General features: G+C 37.7%; 1 protein-coding gene across 1 annotated transcript in view; it reads right to left on the reverse strand.

Moving 5' to 3' along the window:
- CDH8 (cadherin 8) overlaps window positions 1–18,890 on the reverse strand; it is a 226,476-nt gene that overhangs the window by 66,284 nt on the left and 141,302 nt on the right. The window contains 1 exon segment of the mRNA XM_032230772.1: window positions 14,482–14,735. Coding sequence (XP_032086663.1) covers window positions 14,482–14,735 — 254 coding nt within the window.

Genomic DNA, 18,890 nt, shown 5'->3' on the forward strand with positions numbered 1-18,890 from the left:
TATGAACTCATCTCATTGGTGTCTCTCAAAATAACTTTGATCTGATAGCAGAGCAAACGAGAAGGTACAGGTGCATTATGCAGCCTAAACACAAGAAAGGCAATTTCACAAAGCAAGAAATCTCAGTAGTAAATTGTTCAAACGGTGCATTAAACAAAATGGTGATTTAGAACTCTCTGAAAATTCTTCAAGAAAGCTTTTATGCTGGTCCATTTTCATGGAATTGTTTTATTAATGCATTACTTGTAAAAGAAACCAAACTGGGAAATTAAACTTTCAGATTTTTGACAGGCCATGCAGAGAGCGAAAGAGAAAGCAAGAAAATAAAAGGACTGGAGGAAAAAAATGATACAGTACCAGCAACCACAGTTTTTATGATTCTATTAAATCCTAATGGAGAATTTAAATACAGAAGCATATTTAGTATCATTCTAAAGCGTGACATCTCCAAACATCATTTGCATCTATCCAGTATTCTTCCATACCAGGCAGCTATTAATTAGTATTAGCTATCTCATACCACAACTCAGGCTGTTAAGTACATGAGGAATTGTTAGAAAGTTTTTCTCTCCAAATTTTGTTCTCACCTGATTTGGATCGGATTTGGACTAGATTTGAGAAAAGGCATTGCATCACAAGTTGGTAATATGTTGGTTACATTTTGTCATACATAACTTCAAGGAAAAAGATGAAAAGGAGGAACTGTAAATGTACCATGCCCCCATAACTAATATCATGCTGGATAAAATCCGCAATTCATCCTGTAACATTGTAAAATTAGGGTATAAAATATGGAGCTTCAAGGCCATAGGAGCCAATAATGATGATGAAGGAGGATGAGGATGAGGAGGACGAGGAAGAGGAAGGGAGGAGGAGGAAATATCTTAAGAAGGTACTTGGTTGATACGAAGGATGCTGGCAGCAACCTGTATCAGCCATTAGCACCAATCAGTGGTATTTGTGATGCATTTTTGAATATTTAGTTGACTATTTAGCAATTTTTGTTTGAACAAAAACACAGTATTTTCTGGATTTTCATGTTATAATTCTGCCAGAAGACACTGCACATTCCTTACTGCAGCCTTATGAGGTTAGAATCGAATCTGACTGTATTTTTTTTAAAAAATGAGCTTTTATGACACAAAGTGTACTGTATTTAAATTTGTATATTAAATGAGTTTCATATTTAATTAATAAAGTATATAATAATAATATCTGAAGGTGCAAATTCATAAGCATAAATTAATTAATTTAAATAGTTTCACAGCATTTCAAGAAAAAATAGTGTTTTAATGCTTTTAAACCTTAGGTGATCTGACTGTAAAATGTAATTTGAGAGGGGATTCATTTAACAAAATGGAGAGAGACATAAAAAGTGCTGCAATATTCAATTGCTGGAAGTTTTCAAGAAAAGAGTGGACAACCATTTGTCCAGGATAGAATAAGGACTCCTGTCCTGGGCAGGGGATTGGACTAAAAGACCTCCAAGGTCCCTTCCATCCCCATAATTCTAAAGAAAACATGTGGTCTGATATTTGGATTAAATTTGTCAATTTATGAACTACCAGAAGCTCTTTTAAATTGCTGGGTAGACCCTTATGCAAAATAGTTTGGGTCAACAGTAGCAATGCTATGCCAGGCAGTAAGAAGAGGTAGACATGAAAGAAGGAAGGTCTTGCCTTTCTTCTTGCACAGATTGCTGTACAAATAGCAGCAATCTGCACAGAGATCAAATGTTGGCATGAGTCTTGGGTAACTCAGCCAACAGCTTCCATAATAATTCAAGAGAGAGATAACCAGGGCATGAACCAACTGCTTAGCCATCTTGGTGGTGAGGAACTAATGGATCCTTTGAATATTCATGAAATGGAAATTAGTACTTTTTAAAAAAATGGAATACTTTAAAAGAAACCTGTAACTGAAGCCTTGAACCAAAAGAATAAAGAAAAGTGGAGGAAAGGAGATGATATAACCAAGACGGACTACAATAATGTATATCTTCTGTTTGCTTCCATTGTCCCATTTAAGGCTATCCAATCAGGAATTCTGCTTAGACGTTGAAGAGAGATGCCTAGGCCAAACCATTCAGAGCAGGGACAAAAGAATAAATCTGAAAACCATCACTATAGATGCAATAATTGAAATGAGAAATGAAATTAAGGAGCCTGGAAGAAAGGTTTAGAGCAGGGGTCAGCAACCTGTGGCTCTGGCACCACATATGGCTCTTTCCCTCTGCTGCGGCTCCCTGTCGCTCAAAATATGCGACACAACCACCAATGTGTGATACCCGGCACATGATTTATTGAGCTTTTTGACCCCCAACCATGGGTAAATCCAAGAAAAGAAAAGTTTCAGAAGAAAACAGAACATTTAATTCAACTACATATGCTAGTTCTGTGGCCACTGTGGAAATAGTCAGTCACTGGGAAGGCTCCCAGTGTTTTTGTTTCTGTGGGAAACGGGTCCAAATGGTTCTTTGAGTGTTTCAATTTGCCAACCCCTGGTTTATAGAGAAAACAGCAAGGGTCACAACAGAGAACCCGAGGAATCCCCAGGGATAATGGAAAAGATAAAAAGATCAAACTATTTCAAGAAATCAGAAATGCCCAATGCAATAACAAAGCACCACTCTTATAGTCTTATGATTCCTGAGCTATCCATAGGATATGGGCATTGTCTTGAACATCCTGTAAGGAGTGATGGATGGATGACATTTCCAAATATTCATGAAACTGTGATTTGATTGTTAAGTATACCAGTTAAACTGCTAGCTTTTTGAAGACAAAACAGAACAGGATTACCGTCTGCTCACTGTTCAGTTCAATTTAAGCCCCATCAGATGGATTTTGGAATTATTAAAGAATGCATATTTAGAAAGATCACAGGAACAAATGAACATTAAATAGACAATCCTTCCATTAAAATGATGAACTCCAAATTACATCTGGAGCAAAAAGTCATATTTCCAATCAATTTTATTTAGTAGCATAAAGAAACCACTCCCTGGGCAAATTTTGAGTTATAATCTCCGTAACTCTTTAAACAGAAACAAAACTGGGGATTTGTGAAATTTTCTGCATTGATTTTCAACAAACTCTTCATGAGATCAAAATGTATTAAAAAGGTAGATTTTTTTGTGGGGGGAGAGAAACAGGTTGCCAGGAAGAAAAAAAAAACCTATTTTCCTATGATTTCAGACCAATATACATCACATACAACAGTTTTGGTAATTATATGATAGTATTATTCTTTTTGAGGGAAACGGTGGCTCAGTGGCTAAAATGCTGAGCTTGTCGATCAGAAAAGTTGGCAATTCGGTGGTTCGAATCCCTAGCACCACAAAATGGAGTGAGTTCCCATTACTTGTCCCAGCTTCTGCCAATCAAAAACAGCTCAAAACACATAAAAATGCAAGTAGAAAAATAGGAACCCCCTTTGGTGGGAAGGTAACAGCGTTCCGTGTGCCTTCAGAGTTTAGTCATGCTGGCCATATGCCCACAGAGACGTCTTCGGACAGTGCTGGCTCTTTGGCTTTGAAACGGAGATGAGCACCGCCACCTAGAGTCGGGAACAACTAGCACATTTGTGCAAGGGGAACTTTTACCTTTACTTTTACTATTCTTTTTAAAGAGGATATTGTCAAAAATCTAAGCAACATACAAAGGAACATTTTTATCAAATGGATAAAAAGGGGATGGAAAGAATAGGTTACTAATTAATACCTTTTGAAATTGCTTCAGTAGTGCCAGAGTTTATTGAGTAGTGGTAGCTGGTTGTGAAAACTGAGTTTGGAGGGAGTAGGTGGGGACTGAGAGACATTTCTTCAATTGATGGTTCAGAAATATGGATTTGAATGTAACTCTACCTCCTTGCCTTTTTATTCCTTTCCACCAAAATGCTGTTTTATATTGCAAATTAAAGCTTTACAACCAAATCTGAACCTTCCCAGCCTTTCAGCATTTTCCTGCTGTGACGTGAATCACAATATTGATACTGTAAATCACTGTATCTCAGCAATGCCAACCAGAGAGGGCATGCTACTAGGTGACTGAGATAAACAGCTACGGCTGGGGAAGGCATAAAATATTTCATCTGGGGTTTTAAAGCCTGCTGTGTATTAAGAAAATGATTTACTTTGGCTGAAGATGAAATACCCTTCTGGACTGTGTGTGTGTGTGTGTGTGTGTGTGTGTGTCTGTGTATGGGATTGTGTACATATCCATATACAAGTATTCTTTCTTAAAGAAGAAGAATGTTGAAATGAGAAAGATCCAAGAACCATTAGCCACCAAAGTTTTGAAAGCAACCAAGCGCAAGTTTGGAAGTGTGGAAAATATCCTCCTTTGAATTGGAAGGTATAATATTAAAAACAAAACAAACCACCATGGAGAAAATATGTCTAATGAGATTCTCAGTCATCCAGGTCATGGTTATCCCAAAGATGCTTTTTAAAAAAACTTAGATTGGAGATAGACAATTTTTATATCTATTTCCAATCTATAACATGGTCCATTCAACAGTTCCAAGAAGACCACACCCATTTGCACCACTCAGGTGATTCTGATGACACAGATAAACCTCCAGGTGACCTTAATGACTTGCTAAATAATGCAAATGTCCAGTTGTCTGCAAGGAGTATAAATCCTTCCATGACCCACCATCCAGTCTTCAAAGCCGAAGAAGCTCCTTGAACGAGAAGCGAAACATCTTCAAAGAAAAAAAACCAGGAAGTCTAGTTGCCTCTTCAGAAAGCATATTTGGGATGGAGAATATATTATTAAAAAATAAACTAATTGACATGAACCTATGGCTTTAATGTGTGAATTAGGGCTTGGATCTTTTCCTTACATGACACCCTTCTCCAGCTGTTCACACATCACTAAACTATGCAGTTCATCGCAACTCCTCTCAGCTGCAAATTACATTTTTCAATGGACTGTATATATTTGAGTTTAGCATGATTTTGAATAAAACCATGCCAAGGTGCCTATAATTCATAACATTTTAGTATGAGGTACTTGGTTCTGCCTGAGATTGCTTGACTTCTTGCAGATGTTTCATTAACCAAACTATGTAACATTATCAGTGCTAGTGTAGCTATTGTAGGTCCAGAAAACACCAAGGACCCCTCATTTCAACCCTAAGCTGCAAATATTTTCCTTTATTGGTACATTTCAGTATTGTCAAGTGCCAGGGAAATAGGAGATTCAGTTGGTTCAAATGAGTATAAAGGTTTATTGTAAACTTAAGCTCTCTACAAGAATCTGAACTACTAATGGTCAAGGTAAATTAATGGGAGTTAAAAATACAAAGGAATTCGGGGTGGGCTGGACTTAGATTGCTTATGGGCATGAAGGGACTCATGACTGATGATGTGTTTGACCCCTTCCTTGGGCTCAGCCTGGTCATCAGTGTGCAGCAGCTGCCAAAAAAGCCAACACAGTTCTAGGCTGCATAAACAGAGGGATAAAATCAAGATCATGTGAAGTGTTAATAACACTTCATAATGCCTTGGTAAGGCCACACTTCCAGTGGTGACCAAAACTGCATCCAGTTTTTGTCACCACGATGTAAAAAAGATGTTGAGACTCTAGAAAGAGTGCAGAGAAGAGCAACAAAAATGATTAGGGGACTGGAGGTTAAAACATATGAAGAACGGTTGCAGGAACTGGGTCAGAGGTGGGTTGCTCCAGGTTGGCCTGGATCAGGCAAACTGGTAGTAGTGGAGGGAGGCTCCACCTACCCACCCAGACACTTCTGCACATTTGCAGAAGTGTTGCGCGCGTGAACTGTTAGTAAAAAAATTGGCAACCCACCACTGAACTGGGTATGTCTAATTTAATGAAAAGAAAGACTAGGGTGACATGATAGCAGTGTTCCAATTTCTCAGGGGCTGCCAGAAAGAAGAGGGAGTCAAGCTATTCTCCAAAGCACCCAAGGTTAGGACAAGAAGCAATGGGTGGGAACTAATCAAGGAGAAAAGTAACTTAGAAGTAAGGATAAATTTCCTGACAGTTAGAACAATTAATCAATGGAACCAATTGCCTCCAAAAGTTGTGAATGCTCCAACACTGGACATTTTTAAGAAGATGTTGGATATCCATTTGTCAGAAGTGGTGTAGGGTTTCCTGCCTAAGCAGGGGATTGGACTAGAAGACCTTCAAGGTCCCTTCCAACTTTGTTATTCTAAGTATTTAGCCAACTTTGAGATTCTAATATGTCCACTCTTGGGTTACCCTTGTTCTTTTTAAGCAACAGGGCTGCATGGCAATTTGGATCATCTCTCCAAAAGACACTTCATATCCCAACTGTATCTGTCCCCAGGACTGTAAAATTTGGAAAATGAATTTCAAGCACTGAACTTCCATAGCTCGCTTCATAAAAGAAAGCTAGAAATGACTAGATTATTTTGTTCACTTTAATGTCAGAACAGTAGACGACTAACTCCTGAGATTTCTTTATTTTCAGCAGGGGATTTATGTAAAGCGTTTAGGGAGAACTATCAAACAGAAAAAAGCCACATGAACATAGACATATTGATGAATGAATTGAAGGAATTAGAATTCAAACCAAAACAGAAGCCACTTTGGATTTAGATAAAAAGCTGGAAATTTTTAGTAAACAACTGGGTAAACAACTGGACTTAATGGATGGAATCAGACCAACGTGTTGTGAAGATGAAGTATATATATGTGTATGTGTGTGTGTCTCTGTGTGTGTGTGTGTGTGTTTGTTTGTTTTAATACATACTGTATATACTCGAGTATAAGCCTAGTTTTTCAGCCCACTTTTTGGGCTGAAAAAAGCCGCCTCGGCTTATACTCGAGTCAGTGAAAAATTTGCCCGAAATGGAGGAGAAAAGGGGGCGGGGCCATGCCGCTGGGTGACACTCGTGAATGGCCCAGTGCCCCTGTGAGTTTCCCCTCCCTCTGTGTCAGTTTGCCGCGCAGCGCGCACCGCACCATCCCCCCCCTCACGTTCTAATGTAATGCAGGGCTGTCTTACGATTCCCCTTCCTCCCCCTCCTGCCGCTCTGCAACGATGTCCCACCTCCTCCTTGTTATGGCAAGCAGCCACATAGCGATGTCCCACCTCCTCTGGTACAGTGATCCAATGATAGGAATCACTGTGCCATGTGTCATAGGAGGCGGGACATCGCTCCCGCGGCTGCACGGGACATCATCATCACAGCGGGACATCAGCATCATGAGGTGAGTGAAGTATTTCATTGAATACACCGCTAGTTTACTGTTTTTCTTTGAAATAAATATTCAAAAACATTATTGGTATCTATTTTTATTTTTGAAATTTACCGGTAGCTGCTGCATTTCCCACCCTAGGCTTATACTCGAGTCAATAACTTTTCCAGTTTTTTGTGGTAAAATTAGGTGCCTCGGCTTATATTCGGGTCGGCCTATACTCGAGTATATACGGTATATATTAAAAGATAGCTGCAATTTATTGATGTTTCTTCCTACAATAACACCAGCGCAACTGCAAAAACCTATGCTACTCAAAACATCATATATTTAAGAAGACACTTGGTACATATATTTAAGATACCTAGATGCTGGGAGCAACCCGCAACAACAACCATTAGCACCAATCAATGGTATCTGTGACACATTTTTAAATGTTTAGTTGACTGAGTTTCATGTTTAATGAATAAAAGAAATAATAATAATAATTTACTCTTATCTTTTTTGCAAATTCTAAACCAGCATCTTATCTAGTTTATTGCCTTTTTCAAAATATTTTAATGATGATGATAATAATAATAATAATAATAATAATAATAATAATTATTATTATTATTATTATTAATATAATTCACAGTCAGCCAGATATTTAGATTCCTTTTCTAAATCCATCTTTCAAGTCTTGATGATGATGATGATGAACACAACAATGTGAAATTCTTCAACAATTTATCTTGAGATAAAACTCTGCCTCCATTTTTCTTATGACCTATGAGTATCACTACAGGGATATAATGCATAGTGAATAGCCATCAGGTTGTTTTGTTTTGTTGTTGTTGTTGTTGTTGTTTTTCAGTCCAAATAGTCCACTTCAACTTGTGTCCAGTTAATAATTCCACCACTGTTTTGTATTGTACATCCATAAAGCTTGGATGTTATTTCTGACATTCATTTTTGTCTTTAGCAATTTTCTCTCTCTTGATGTACTCGAAGATGGTGTTCTTAGCTAATCACATTTTTGACTTGCCCGTGCTTGATATTATCCAGCTATGAAATGGCCAGATAATTGTAGGTTTCTGATGGCGTCCTGATGGCGCCTGATGGTTTGCTTATACGGCAATTCAATTCCATTAGTGTTTGTGATTTTATACCAATTTATTGCTACTGTAGCAAATTTCTCTATACCAAATTCCATTGCTGAATCTGTGCTAAAAATTCTCATGGTGCGTGTCAAAGACTGGATTTCAATTTTAGATTTTTCCAAACAGCTTCAGATTATGCATATAAAGGAAATGTGAGATTTTATTTGGATTGTTGCTATTTGAGAGCCAACATTTGTTTTCTTCAGAATCACTGAAAGTAGGATCACAGCAAAAAGCAATTACAAATAATAAGGGTGGTAATGAATCACCAGGCAGATGCCTCCCCTAATGTTGATAAGGACTAATAAAGGCCTTATTTTTTTCATTTCCAACCATCAATTCTTTCTTCTACTGCTTCCAGTTTAATGTTTTTATTGACACCAGTTGTTTCCAAACTTCTGATGACCCAACTATGCGGCAATGAACCAAATATGTTGGTACAATTGCCTCTGGTTTCAATGAAATAGCTGATTTTAGTTCAGTTGGATGATTTGTACCTCACAGCATTCAATTTTTCCAAGTTATTGCTGTTATTTGTTGTTTTATGATTGCCAAAGCTTCAACAACTTTTCTGGTGCTGAGCCAATATTTTGTTTTAATTAGACTTGTGTTGAGAGCAGAGTCTATATATTTTTTTTGTCTTTCACATTCTTTAAATTACTCACATCTGACCTTAATTTCTTTACCTCGGTCTCCAGTTTGATCTTCCACTTTGGGACTGAATATAACTTTGCTTTTAGTTTTTTGAATTTCAATTCCCATTATTGTTGCACTCTAGGCAAGATGATTAGTCTGTTCAATAGATCGGTTCCACCACAAATGCGCGCACAACAAAACCGCGCCTGACTAAACCGCGATGTCTAAAGCGCAGTGACAAAAGCGTGTGACGAATGAGCGACTAATTAGCCCTAAAGTGCGCCGACAAAAGCGCGCTGACAGAAGCGCGCTGTAACATAACCCTAAACCTAACCCTAAACCTAACCCTAAACCTAACCCTAAACCTAACCCTAAACCTAACCCTAAGCTCAAATGTAAATCTTACCTTAAATTAAATCGCGCTTCTGTCGGCGCGCTGTTGTTGGCGCGCTGTTGTTGGCGCGCTGTTGTTGGCGCGCTTTTGACATTGCGGTTTTAGCGCCGCGGTGTTGTCGGTGCGCTTATGACGTTCGCGCTTTTGTCGGGTCATGCAATAGATGTCCATTCTTGCAAGCATCTTATTAACATCCGTTATAAAAGCTGGGTTGTTTTTGGACACTACTTTCATTGCAGGCAGTCTTTCTATTGGTAGTTCTGCACATATCACATTTTTATTTTTTTAAATCTTCTTGTCTGGAGGTCAGTTTACAGTTTGCTACATTGCTGGCCTGTACTGATTATGTTGTTTATTCTTCTGAGTTATCATTTATGTAGTTCATATCAGCTGCTTCCTCTATATTTATAATTGTTGTTCCTTCAACTGTTCTACTACTGTTTTGGATCTTTCATTTTCACACAAAGAAATTTGGAATCTCTTCCAGTTGTGCATCCCTGAATAATTTATTTCTGGTAATGAGCTTCCTTTGATCTGCTAATAATTGCTCAGTGATTCTGATTCTCAATAGAGTTAGATGATCATCATTCTTATTTCTATTAGGGTTGCAACAGATGTGTTTCAACAAGAAAGAAGGTAATAAATCAATTTGCTAAATATTATTTTAAATTAGATAGTAAGCATACTGAACCAAGAGCAGATGGAAAAATATCTAGCTATGGTTCAATTTATAAATTAAATGAATGATATGAAGTTTTTGGTATATCAATTATTGAACCTGAAACATCTGTCTTTCAACCATCAATGGCAATCATTTCTATTTTATTTCAGCATATTCTTCTAAGAAAGGGGGGGAAGAAAAGGGAAAAAATAACACATGTCTAGATTTGTCTACTAACAAGGTTATGAAAGAGATATGATTTACAATAGGAAAACGTACATAACAACATATTATGGTATGTTTCATGTAAAATCTCTTTAGAAGGAAAGTTGCATATAGATATTGATTTTTGTATAATCTGCTTCCCCTTTCCATTCACTCTCCTGATCACGGTTCTTTAGCTCACTCATCCAGCTGTGCTACCCATCTCTCATCATGTCCCTTGTTAGTACTTTGAAAATCACGAAGAGTCACTGGTGATGATTTAACAATATTAATGAAAGCTACAGAACAGCTAAATTATCCAGGAAAATATTCTTGGCATGCTAAGAAACAACACCATATCTGAAAACAGTATCCTTATCATTTGTCCTGAATATATAGCAGTCTGTGCTAAAAGTAAACAATCACAAGATTCTGCTCTACTTAATAATATAGGCATCTATAATAGGACTGTGTATGCTTCAAAAATTATTTGGAACATATGTTTTGGATCTTGCACAAGCACAATCTCTCTCATTCCTAAAAAAGATTCTGACTTTTCATAGGGTTTCATATTAGCCTGCGGGAAAACCTCACTGCTTTAAGGAATCTATTAATTAAAATGAATTTGTAGCAGATGAACAGGCAGAGTCTGAAGGAGGGGGAGGGGTCAAGCACATCATTAGTTTAGAATCACTTTTCATTCACAAGAGAGCTAAGTTCAGCCCCATTTGAATTCCAGTAGGAATTCTACCAACAATTTACCTTGACTGTTAGTAGTTCAGATTCTTGTTTAAAAATAGTTTGTATCTTTATTCATTTAGGAACCAACTCAGGCTCCCAATTTTTTGTGCTTGACAGAACTGAAATTAAAGCATTGGCTTGCTCAGAGACCATAGCTCATCAAACAAACATTTAAACACAAACACACCACTAAAAAAATGCTGGCCATAAGCATCATAAACATTACAAAGGCTGAATCAGTATGCATATCAGGCTGCATCCAGATGAGAAAGGGGAGACACACATGCTACTTTTGTATATTTAATTAAAACATGTGAAATGCCATCATACATGGTGGATTTTATGGGCCAGGAAATGCTCACAAGGCTTAAATAGGGTTATTGGCAGAGAAAGATATATACTTTCAATAACCAGTCAGGAATTTCTGCCTCCAATTTTTCCTCTTGTGACTTAATAACTTGAAATTTCTTATCTGATTAACCACCAGCCTTGTATAATCCTATTGCACAGATGGCGGCTTCAAAGAATTTGGTGTAGGCCTGTACTCATGAGGCAAAGAAACATTTCCAAAGCAATTAAAAATGAAGAAGTGCCTAAAGGTGATGGATTTAAGAACTTTTCCTCGCGACATTTCTGATCAGCCTGAATGTTTACATAGATATATTTTTTTAAAAAATAAGCACCTTGAAGACCAGCAAATTCAATCTTTGGCAAATATTTCCTTAAGCCAGAAAATGTTCTTGGAACAGATGTACTTGATAGCCATTATATATCATTTTTGGATAAGGAGGAAGAGAGAGAAAGAGAGAAAAATGGAGTAGGTGGATCTTCACTAGAGTACCCATGGACATTAAATATATTTTTTTAAAAATAAAATATATAAACATTCTTTTAATTATATTTAACATTTAAGCTAACCTGCAAAGCAAAATAGCATCCTCCAGAATCAGTTCTTTTATATCAAAGCATACCTGTGGGTATATTTGTTTTGTTAGACTTATTATTCCCTGCAATCAAAAGTTTCTTGGCAGTTCACAGCATGACCTAAAGAACAATACAATAAAAGACCTACCAGATATCATTTGAATAATTTCTAATGGAAAAAAAAAACACAATATCTCTCATGGCAAAATGAACAAATGGATTACAGTAGCTGCATTTTCTAACAGTGGTAGAGTTGGAAAATGACGATTATAGGCAGTGGTGAGATCCAAACATTTTTACTACTGGTTCTGTGGGTGAGGCTTGGTGGGCATGGTGTGGCTTGGTGGGGAATGGCTTGGTGGGCATGGCAGGGGAAGGATACTGTAAAATCCCCCTTCCTTCCCGATCAGATGGGACTCAGGAGGCAGAGAATAGATGGGGTGGGGCCAGTCAGAGGTGGTATTTACTGGTTCTTCAAACTACTCAAAAGTTCCGCTACCGGTTCTCCAGAACTGGTTGGAACTGCTGAATCACCTCTGATCATAGGACTGTACATTTCTATTTTATTTGCAAAAGTGCCCAATTGCTTGGTGGTGGGGATGGGCGGGAGAATAAAATTACTAACAATGAGTGTCCAAGGAGCCTACAAAATGTAACAACCTGATTCTGGCAGACATATATATGGCAGGTTTTTTTAAATTGTTTGTTCTTAAGTTTTACAACATGCTCAGCAGTCCAAAAGAAGCTGGGTGTAGGAGAAGGTGTGGTCAAACCTAAGATTGGAGTTAAAAGAGGGATCAGCCTAGAATCCCTACATAGCCACAAATAGAGTGCACCATCTATTGAATCCCATTGACCCTTATCTAACTCAAGGCAGGTGCTAACCCTTAGCTGAGAAGATTCCTGCATAGACACAACTAGTAATAAATCAATACATCAATTAAGTTGGACTTTCACATGTAGATCCGGTCTTTTATGTTTGATTCTGGGATTCTAATTATTTTTTTAAAGTATATTATTCATCTTTTCTTTCATTCCAAGGGAAATCTTTGAAGATCATATCATTTGAAGCTTGCAAAATATTGGGCTTTAATATTTAATTCTTCTCCTCCCTCACCCCCCAAAAGACACAACAGAGAGGATACCATTAGAAATAGAGACTTTACAAGAATGATGTTTATTCATTCATTGGCTGTCAGTTACCTTCATTTGTTCAGTTGGCTCAATTTAAGGGAACTCAATGGTTTGATGCAGGTGGGTTGCTGCTGGCATCCGGTTTGACGGGCAAAAAATGAATGTGCACATTTGCACCTAATAAGGTCTGTGCATGCACAAAAGGTTAAAAATGTAAAAAGAAATACATTTCTGTAAGGGAAATTGTGCATACGCAGAAATGAAAATAAAAATGGTGGCACCGTAGGAGTACTGGCAGGTTCGGGGCCATTGTCAGTTCCAGCGACCAGCCCACCAAGTTACTACTGGTTCAGCCCAACCAGTCTGAATTGGTAGAAACCGATCTCTGATTTAATGCTAAGGAAATCCCACTCCCTACAAAAAAGAATGTTATTTATTTTTTTAGGAATTATGTCCTCTTCTTTTTATCCCTTCCTTATTTGTTCTTCCATGGCATTCGGAATGATCAAAGATTGTAACAAGTGTTATCCATCACATGAAATAGAATCATTCTTATAAATATGATCTTAAATCCAGAATAAAATCAAATGAAAATGCTGAATACTGCATTTTTGTTCATCCTCCCACCCCCCAAAAAATAACAAATCAGTTTAGTATCACTTTTTTTAAAAAAAAGATACCAAGAAATGTAAAATGATCTCTCTGGACCTGGAAAGATATCAGACACCAATCAAGCACAGGTATGATAAGGCCACTCAAAAGATTTCTGTAATGCTATACTTGTAAAATTAAAGAAATCAGAATAGTTTCGATTTAGTCATATGGGAAGAGGAACACTGGATGATGTCCATTAACTTAAGTTTATTAGAAAATTTATGAACACAACATTGAGAAATTTTTACAGTAGCTGCCTTGAAGCTTAACTGTCTGGTACAGTTAAACAAAGTGGTGCAGTATGCAGAAGTAATTGATGAACTAGTATCTCTAGGTCAGACACAGAAAAACTTCCTTTTAATTGGTAATCTAGAAATCTCTGGACAGAGTGAATTTAACTTAGGTGGGAAAATGATCTGACTAAATTTAATGTTTAAGTTCTCCATGGGAGTAGGGGAACAAGCCAAACACAACTGGAGATTGGAGATGGTATGTCAGGTATCATGTACTACTGAGCCCCTGAGCCATGGTGGCACAGTGGTTAGAGTGCAGTACTGCAGGCTACTTCTGCTGACGGCCGGCTGCCTAAAATTTGTCAGTTCAAATCTCACCAGGCTCAAGGTTGACTCAGCCTTCCATCCTTCTGAGGTGGGTAAAATGAGGACCCAAAATTGTTGGGAGCAATATGCTGACTCTGTAAACCACTTAGAGAGGGCTGTAAATCACTGTAAATATAAGTCTAGGTGATATTACTATTGTTCAGCAGGAAGAATTGTATTAAAGCAGGATTACCTTATAGAGCTTGAAGATCCATCTGGATCGTGGGCAGTCACCTGACCAATCACGGAGTTAATAGCAGCATTTTCATGCACTTCCAGTAGATACGTTGGTGATGAAAAGATTGGGGGTTCGTCAGCATCTTCCACTACAATTTTTAATGTTGCCGTATCCTTAAAGGGTCCCATGCTGATGAAACGTGGATCAATATAGACATTACTTGCTTCTACCTTCAGCGTATATGAATTTTTGGTCTCAAAATCCAAGGGCTGTTAAGAATGAGAAAGACAAAAGCTTTTTCTAGATGGTCACAATGGCAAGAACAAGACAATGCAGTGACAATACATCGGCTTCTCCTCCATTTCTTGACTTTAGTGCAATCCCTTTTCCCTTTCTTTTCTCATGGCTACAAATTTTATGAGTGTTTATTAATGTCTCATTTATTTTGTAAGCCTCAGTGAAACCCCACCAAATTGGAGATTTGCTATCTCCATTAAAATTTTTTTTAAAGAAAACAACACCACATATAAAGGTTTCTCACTTGGAATTTTTTTCTTTTCTTTTTCTTTTGCTATGGAAAGATAATTTTTTTGTACTGGTAATGACATACATTGCATATTAATAACTCAGCTAATTGTCATTCTGTTCACTGTAGTTAAGGAGCAAAGAGATTGAAATGAGCAAGTTTTATGTGGCAGAAGAATTCTATCGTTTGCAGAAACGGGGGGGGGGGGAGTGACACACCAGACTGAAGGTATTGTTCTTTGATTAAGATCAAACAAGTCAGAACAATAGAGATCTAGTTATATGGGAGAGGAACACTTTGGTATACATTTAACTGAAGTTTATAAGAATAGTTGTGTATCATAACCATCAAGACATTTTTACAATATCTTTCTTGAAGCTTAACTTTCTGGTATAGTTAAACAAAGCAGCATTGGAGGGATGGACACATTTTAAAGGTGCGCAGCACACATTGAACTTTGCTTGGGATTTAACACATTGATATTAGCAAAAATGAAAACATTCACGTCTGAGAGGCCAACTACATTCCGATCCAAATTATAATTCCAGTTCCAAAAAGGCAAGAACATAATAGTACATATAACAGGAAAGACCTCTGGCTAAAATCCCTATGAGTAATAACAACAACAAACCTCTGAGAAAAAAAGAAAAGAAAACACTCTTGTCTTCATGGCATAAGTGAGTTTCAAAATTACATTTAAAGTCCCCATTTAAACATGGCCCATGTTCTTTTTTCCTGGCTTAAAGAGACCCCACTATTGGTTTTATGAGACTTTAGAGTTGGTCATTGAGAGCACAACTTGCAAGGAAATTCTTTGGCTGTTAAGTTGAAGCTCAAAGAATTAAGAAGGTGAATATTGTTTTTTTTTAATTATTGAGAAACAGATGGAGGGCAGCTTTAGAGATTTAAGCAATGTGATGTTTGTTTGATAGAGGTTTAAGGCCTCCTTCTCATTAGAATCACAGGTTTTAGAGAGTACCTTGAAGAGAAGAGTTGTTAAGTGCATAAATCATGATTATATTGGTGAGCTAATTAGTCTGCCTCTTCACCTTTGCTCCCGAAACACTAAAGAACATGTCTCTATTCCTTATTATTATTCTTGGTCATAGACTCAGCAGATGTATAGATTGGACTTGGCATTCTCATTTACCTATCAACTTCCTAAGGCCTGGGTAGGCAGAATAGAGTTGTTTGATAGGGCTAAGCTGTCCTAATAAAATTGCCTTTTGCAAGTGACGGATGGTGATTTTGCCAACGCCAATGGTTTTGTTTTTTATTATTATTATTATTATTATTATTATTATTATTATTATTATTATTATTATTATTATTATTGTTTTGTGCATAAGGATTCCAAGAGGACAGTACTGTGATGAGAGAGACAGCCCTCACACAATGGCTGGACACAGAAACTGATGTGCAATTGAGTCAATTGTACATGATATATGCAAAATGATCTTTGTATCAGGAGTGCCAAGAAAAAAAAAAGAGAGAAGAAAAACCCTCAGATTCACAGCATCTCTATAGAGCAAGAGTGATTGGATATTCATATTTGCAATTTGCCAATCATTTCAATAGGTCTTGGAGAGAAGCACTTCTGATTGGTTTTGCTCATAAATATTCGAACATGCAGATAAGAAATAATAAGAATTACAGGACTTTTTTTTTAAAAAAAGAGGCATCACAAATTTTATGACCATCCAAGATTAATATCTACTACAACTTCAAGAACATTGACATGTGAAGATTCACAACACAACCCTTTGATGCCTCACAATGATTAACATTTCAAATGTACAAATTTGTCAAGCTTTCGAAAGATATATAAATTTGCATCACAATGTCCCATAGAGCAGAACAAAGAGAAGGGGAAGAGAACATAGAGAAGCTTAAATCTGCAATGCAAATATAAAGAGCACAAATAAAAATTCCAGAACTCTTTCAGAAAGCTTAAGTATATATTCATATTTTCATATCTTTTTTAAAAAAAATCAGTAGTTTTTGAATCTAGTTCTAATGTACTTTGCCATTTTTACTAAACATGACAAGCACTTGCCTCTCTGCCAACTCAGAAATTACTATGTCTTTGTACCAATGAATAGGTTGCTGGAAATCAGCATATACACAATTTGCCAATCCACAAACGGTATCATTTGAACCATTGCAAATTCAGCAGCAATAAATCATACCAGTCCAAAGCGTTTGTCAGCTTAGTGCTCCAAATGCACGAAGTTATTATTATTTAAAATATATTTGAAATTAAAAACAATAACAGATATGTGTCTATTATGGTGTGTGTTAGGTGAAGACTATGTGCTTGATTGCAACCAGGGTCTACTAATGAGTGCTGAACACAGTGAAAACTTACAATTTTAGAATAATCACTCTCCCCAAATCTATATAAGAAGCAATAGTAGATTTTTGATACAAAGCCGAGAAAGTTGGGGAAAATATTAATTTTTGCCTGGGTTAGGATGCTGCTGCAGGGAGGCTGAATCATATTGTTGAAATGGAGTTCATTGAAGATTAAAACAAAACAAAACATTAAACATATTTTAGGCTTATCTTATGGCCTCCATGTGTTTCCCACTTCAAAATGAAAGCTCAACAGTGGAACTGGAAGGGAGAAATCACAGTGGTGATTTTGCACTCATGTCAGAAGCACTGAGGCAGTTCCAGGTTGAAAGGATTAACCAATGCCATCACTGTTGCCCTGGAGACACCCAATTTGGGGGGGGGTGTCCTTTCTTGTCCCCAGCAGGAGCTGGAGTAAAGAGTGAAGCTTAACCCCACCCCATGGCAGCTCTCAGGTCTCAAATGTGGACTTGTTAACCTCCTGCCCAGCCTTCCAACCACTTGTGTCACCATCCTCCTAATTATGATAATGATGATTTTCCATTTATTAAAAAAAATACTTTCCACCAGATTCTTTTGGGGAGTCAGATGCAAAAAATGCCAACTGAACATAATGACGATGGAACACTTTAAGTATTAAAAGTAAAGGTAAAGGTTCCCCTTGCACATATGTGGTAGTCGTTCCTCGTGACCCGTCAAAACTGTGCTCGACTAAGCAGCGCCCAATTAAACCGCGTCGCTGACGTCATCAACAGGACAACAACAGCCAGCGCGGAGAAAGAAGGGTGCTTTAAATAGCGCTTGAAAGCAAGCCGATTCAACTTAAGGTAAGGGTTAGGTTAGGGTTAGGTTTAGGGTTAGTTTAGGGTAGGTTTCGGGTTAGGTTAAGGGTTATGTTTAGGGTTCTGTTTAGGTTTAGGGTTAGGTTAAGGGTTAGGGTTAGGGGTAGGGTTAGGTTAAGGGTAGGTTTAGGGTTAGGTTAAGGGTTAGGGTTAGGTTAGGATTAGGTTTAGGATTAGGTTTAGGGGGGTTGGTTTAGGTTTAGGGGTTAATTTTAGGTTTAGGGTTTACAGTGTGCTCTGTCTCTGCGCTGTGTCGCCCTGTTGATGACGTCAGCTACGCAGTTTAGTCGTACGCGGTTTAGTCGAGCACGGTTTTGCTGGTGGAACCGTCGTTCTGACTCTAAGGGTCAGTGCTCATCTCTGTTCACAGCCGAAGAGCCAGCGCTGTCCGCAGATGTCTCCGTGGTCATGTGGCCGGCATGACTAAATGCCAAAGGCACACAGAACGCTGTTACCTTCCCACCAAAGGTGGTTCCTATTTTTCTACTTGCATTTTTTTACGTGCTTTCGAACTGCTAGATTGGCAAAAGCTGGGACAAGTAATGGGAGCTCATTCTGTTACAATGGCGCTAGGGATTCAAAACTGCTGACCTTTTGGTTGACAAGCTCAGCATCTTAGCCACTGAGCCATCACATCCCTTCTTTCTGTACTAGGAAAGAGTAAATTGTTGTTCTGAGGGTTTTTTTTTAAAGGGAAATCT

This window comes from Thamnophis elegans, chromosome 14, assembly GCF_009769535.1.
Source record: "Thamnophis elegans isolate rThaEle1 chromosome 14, rThaEle1.pri, whole genome shotgun sequence".
NCBI lineage: Eukaryota > Metazoa > Chordata > Lepidosauria > Squamata > Colubridae > Thamnophis > Thamnophis elegans.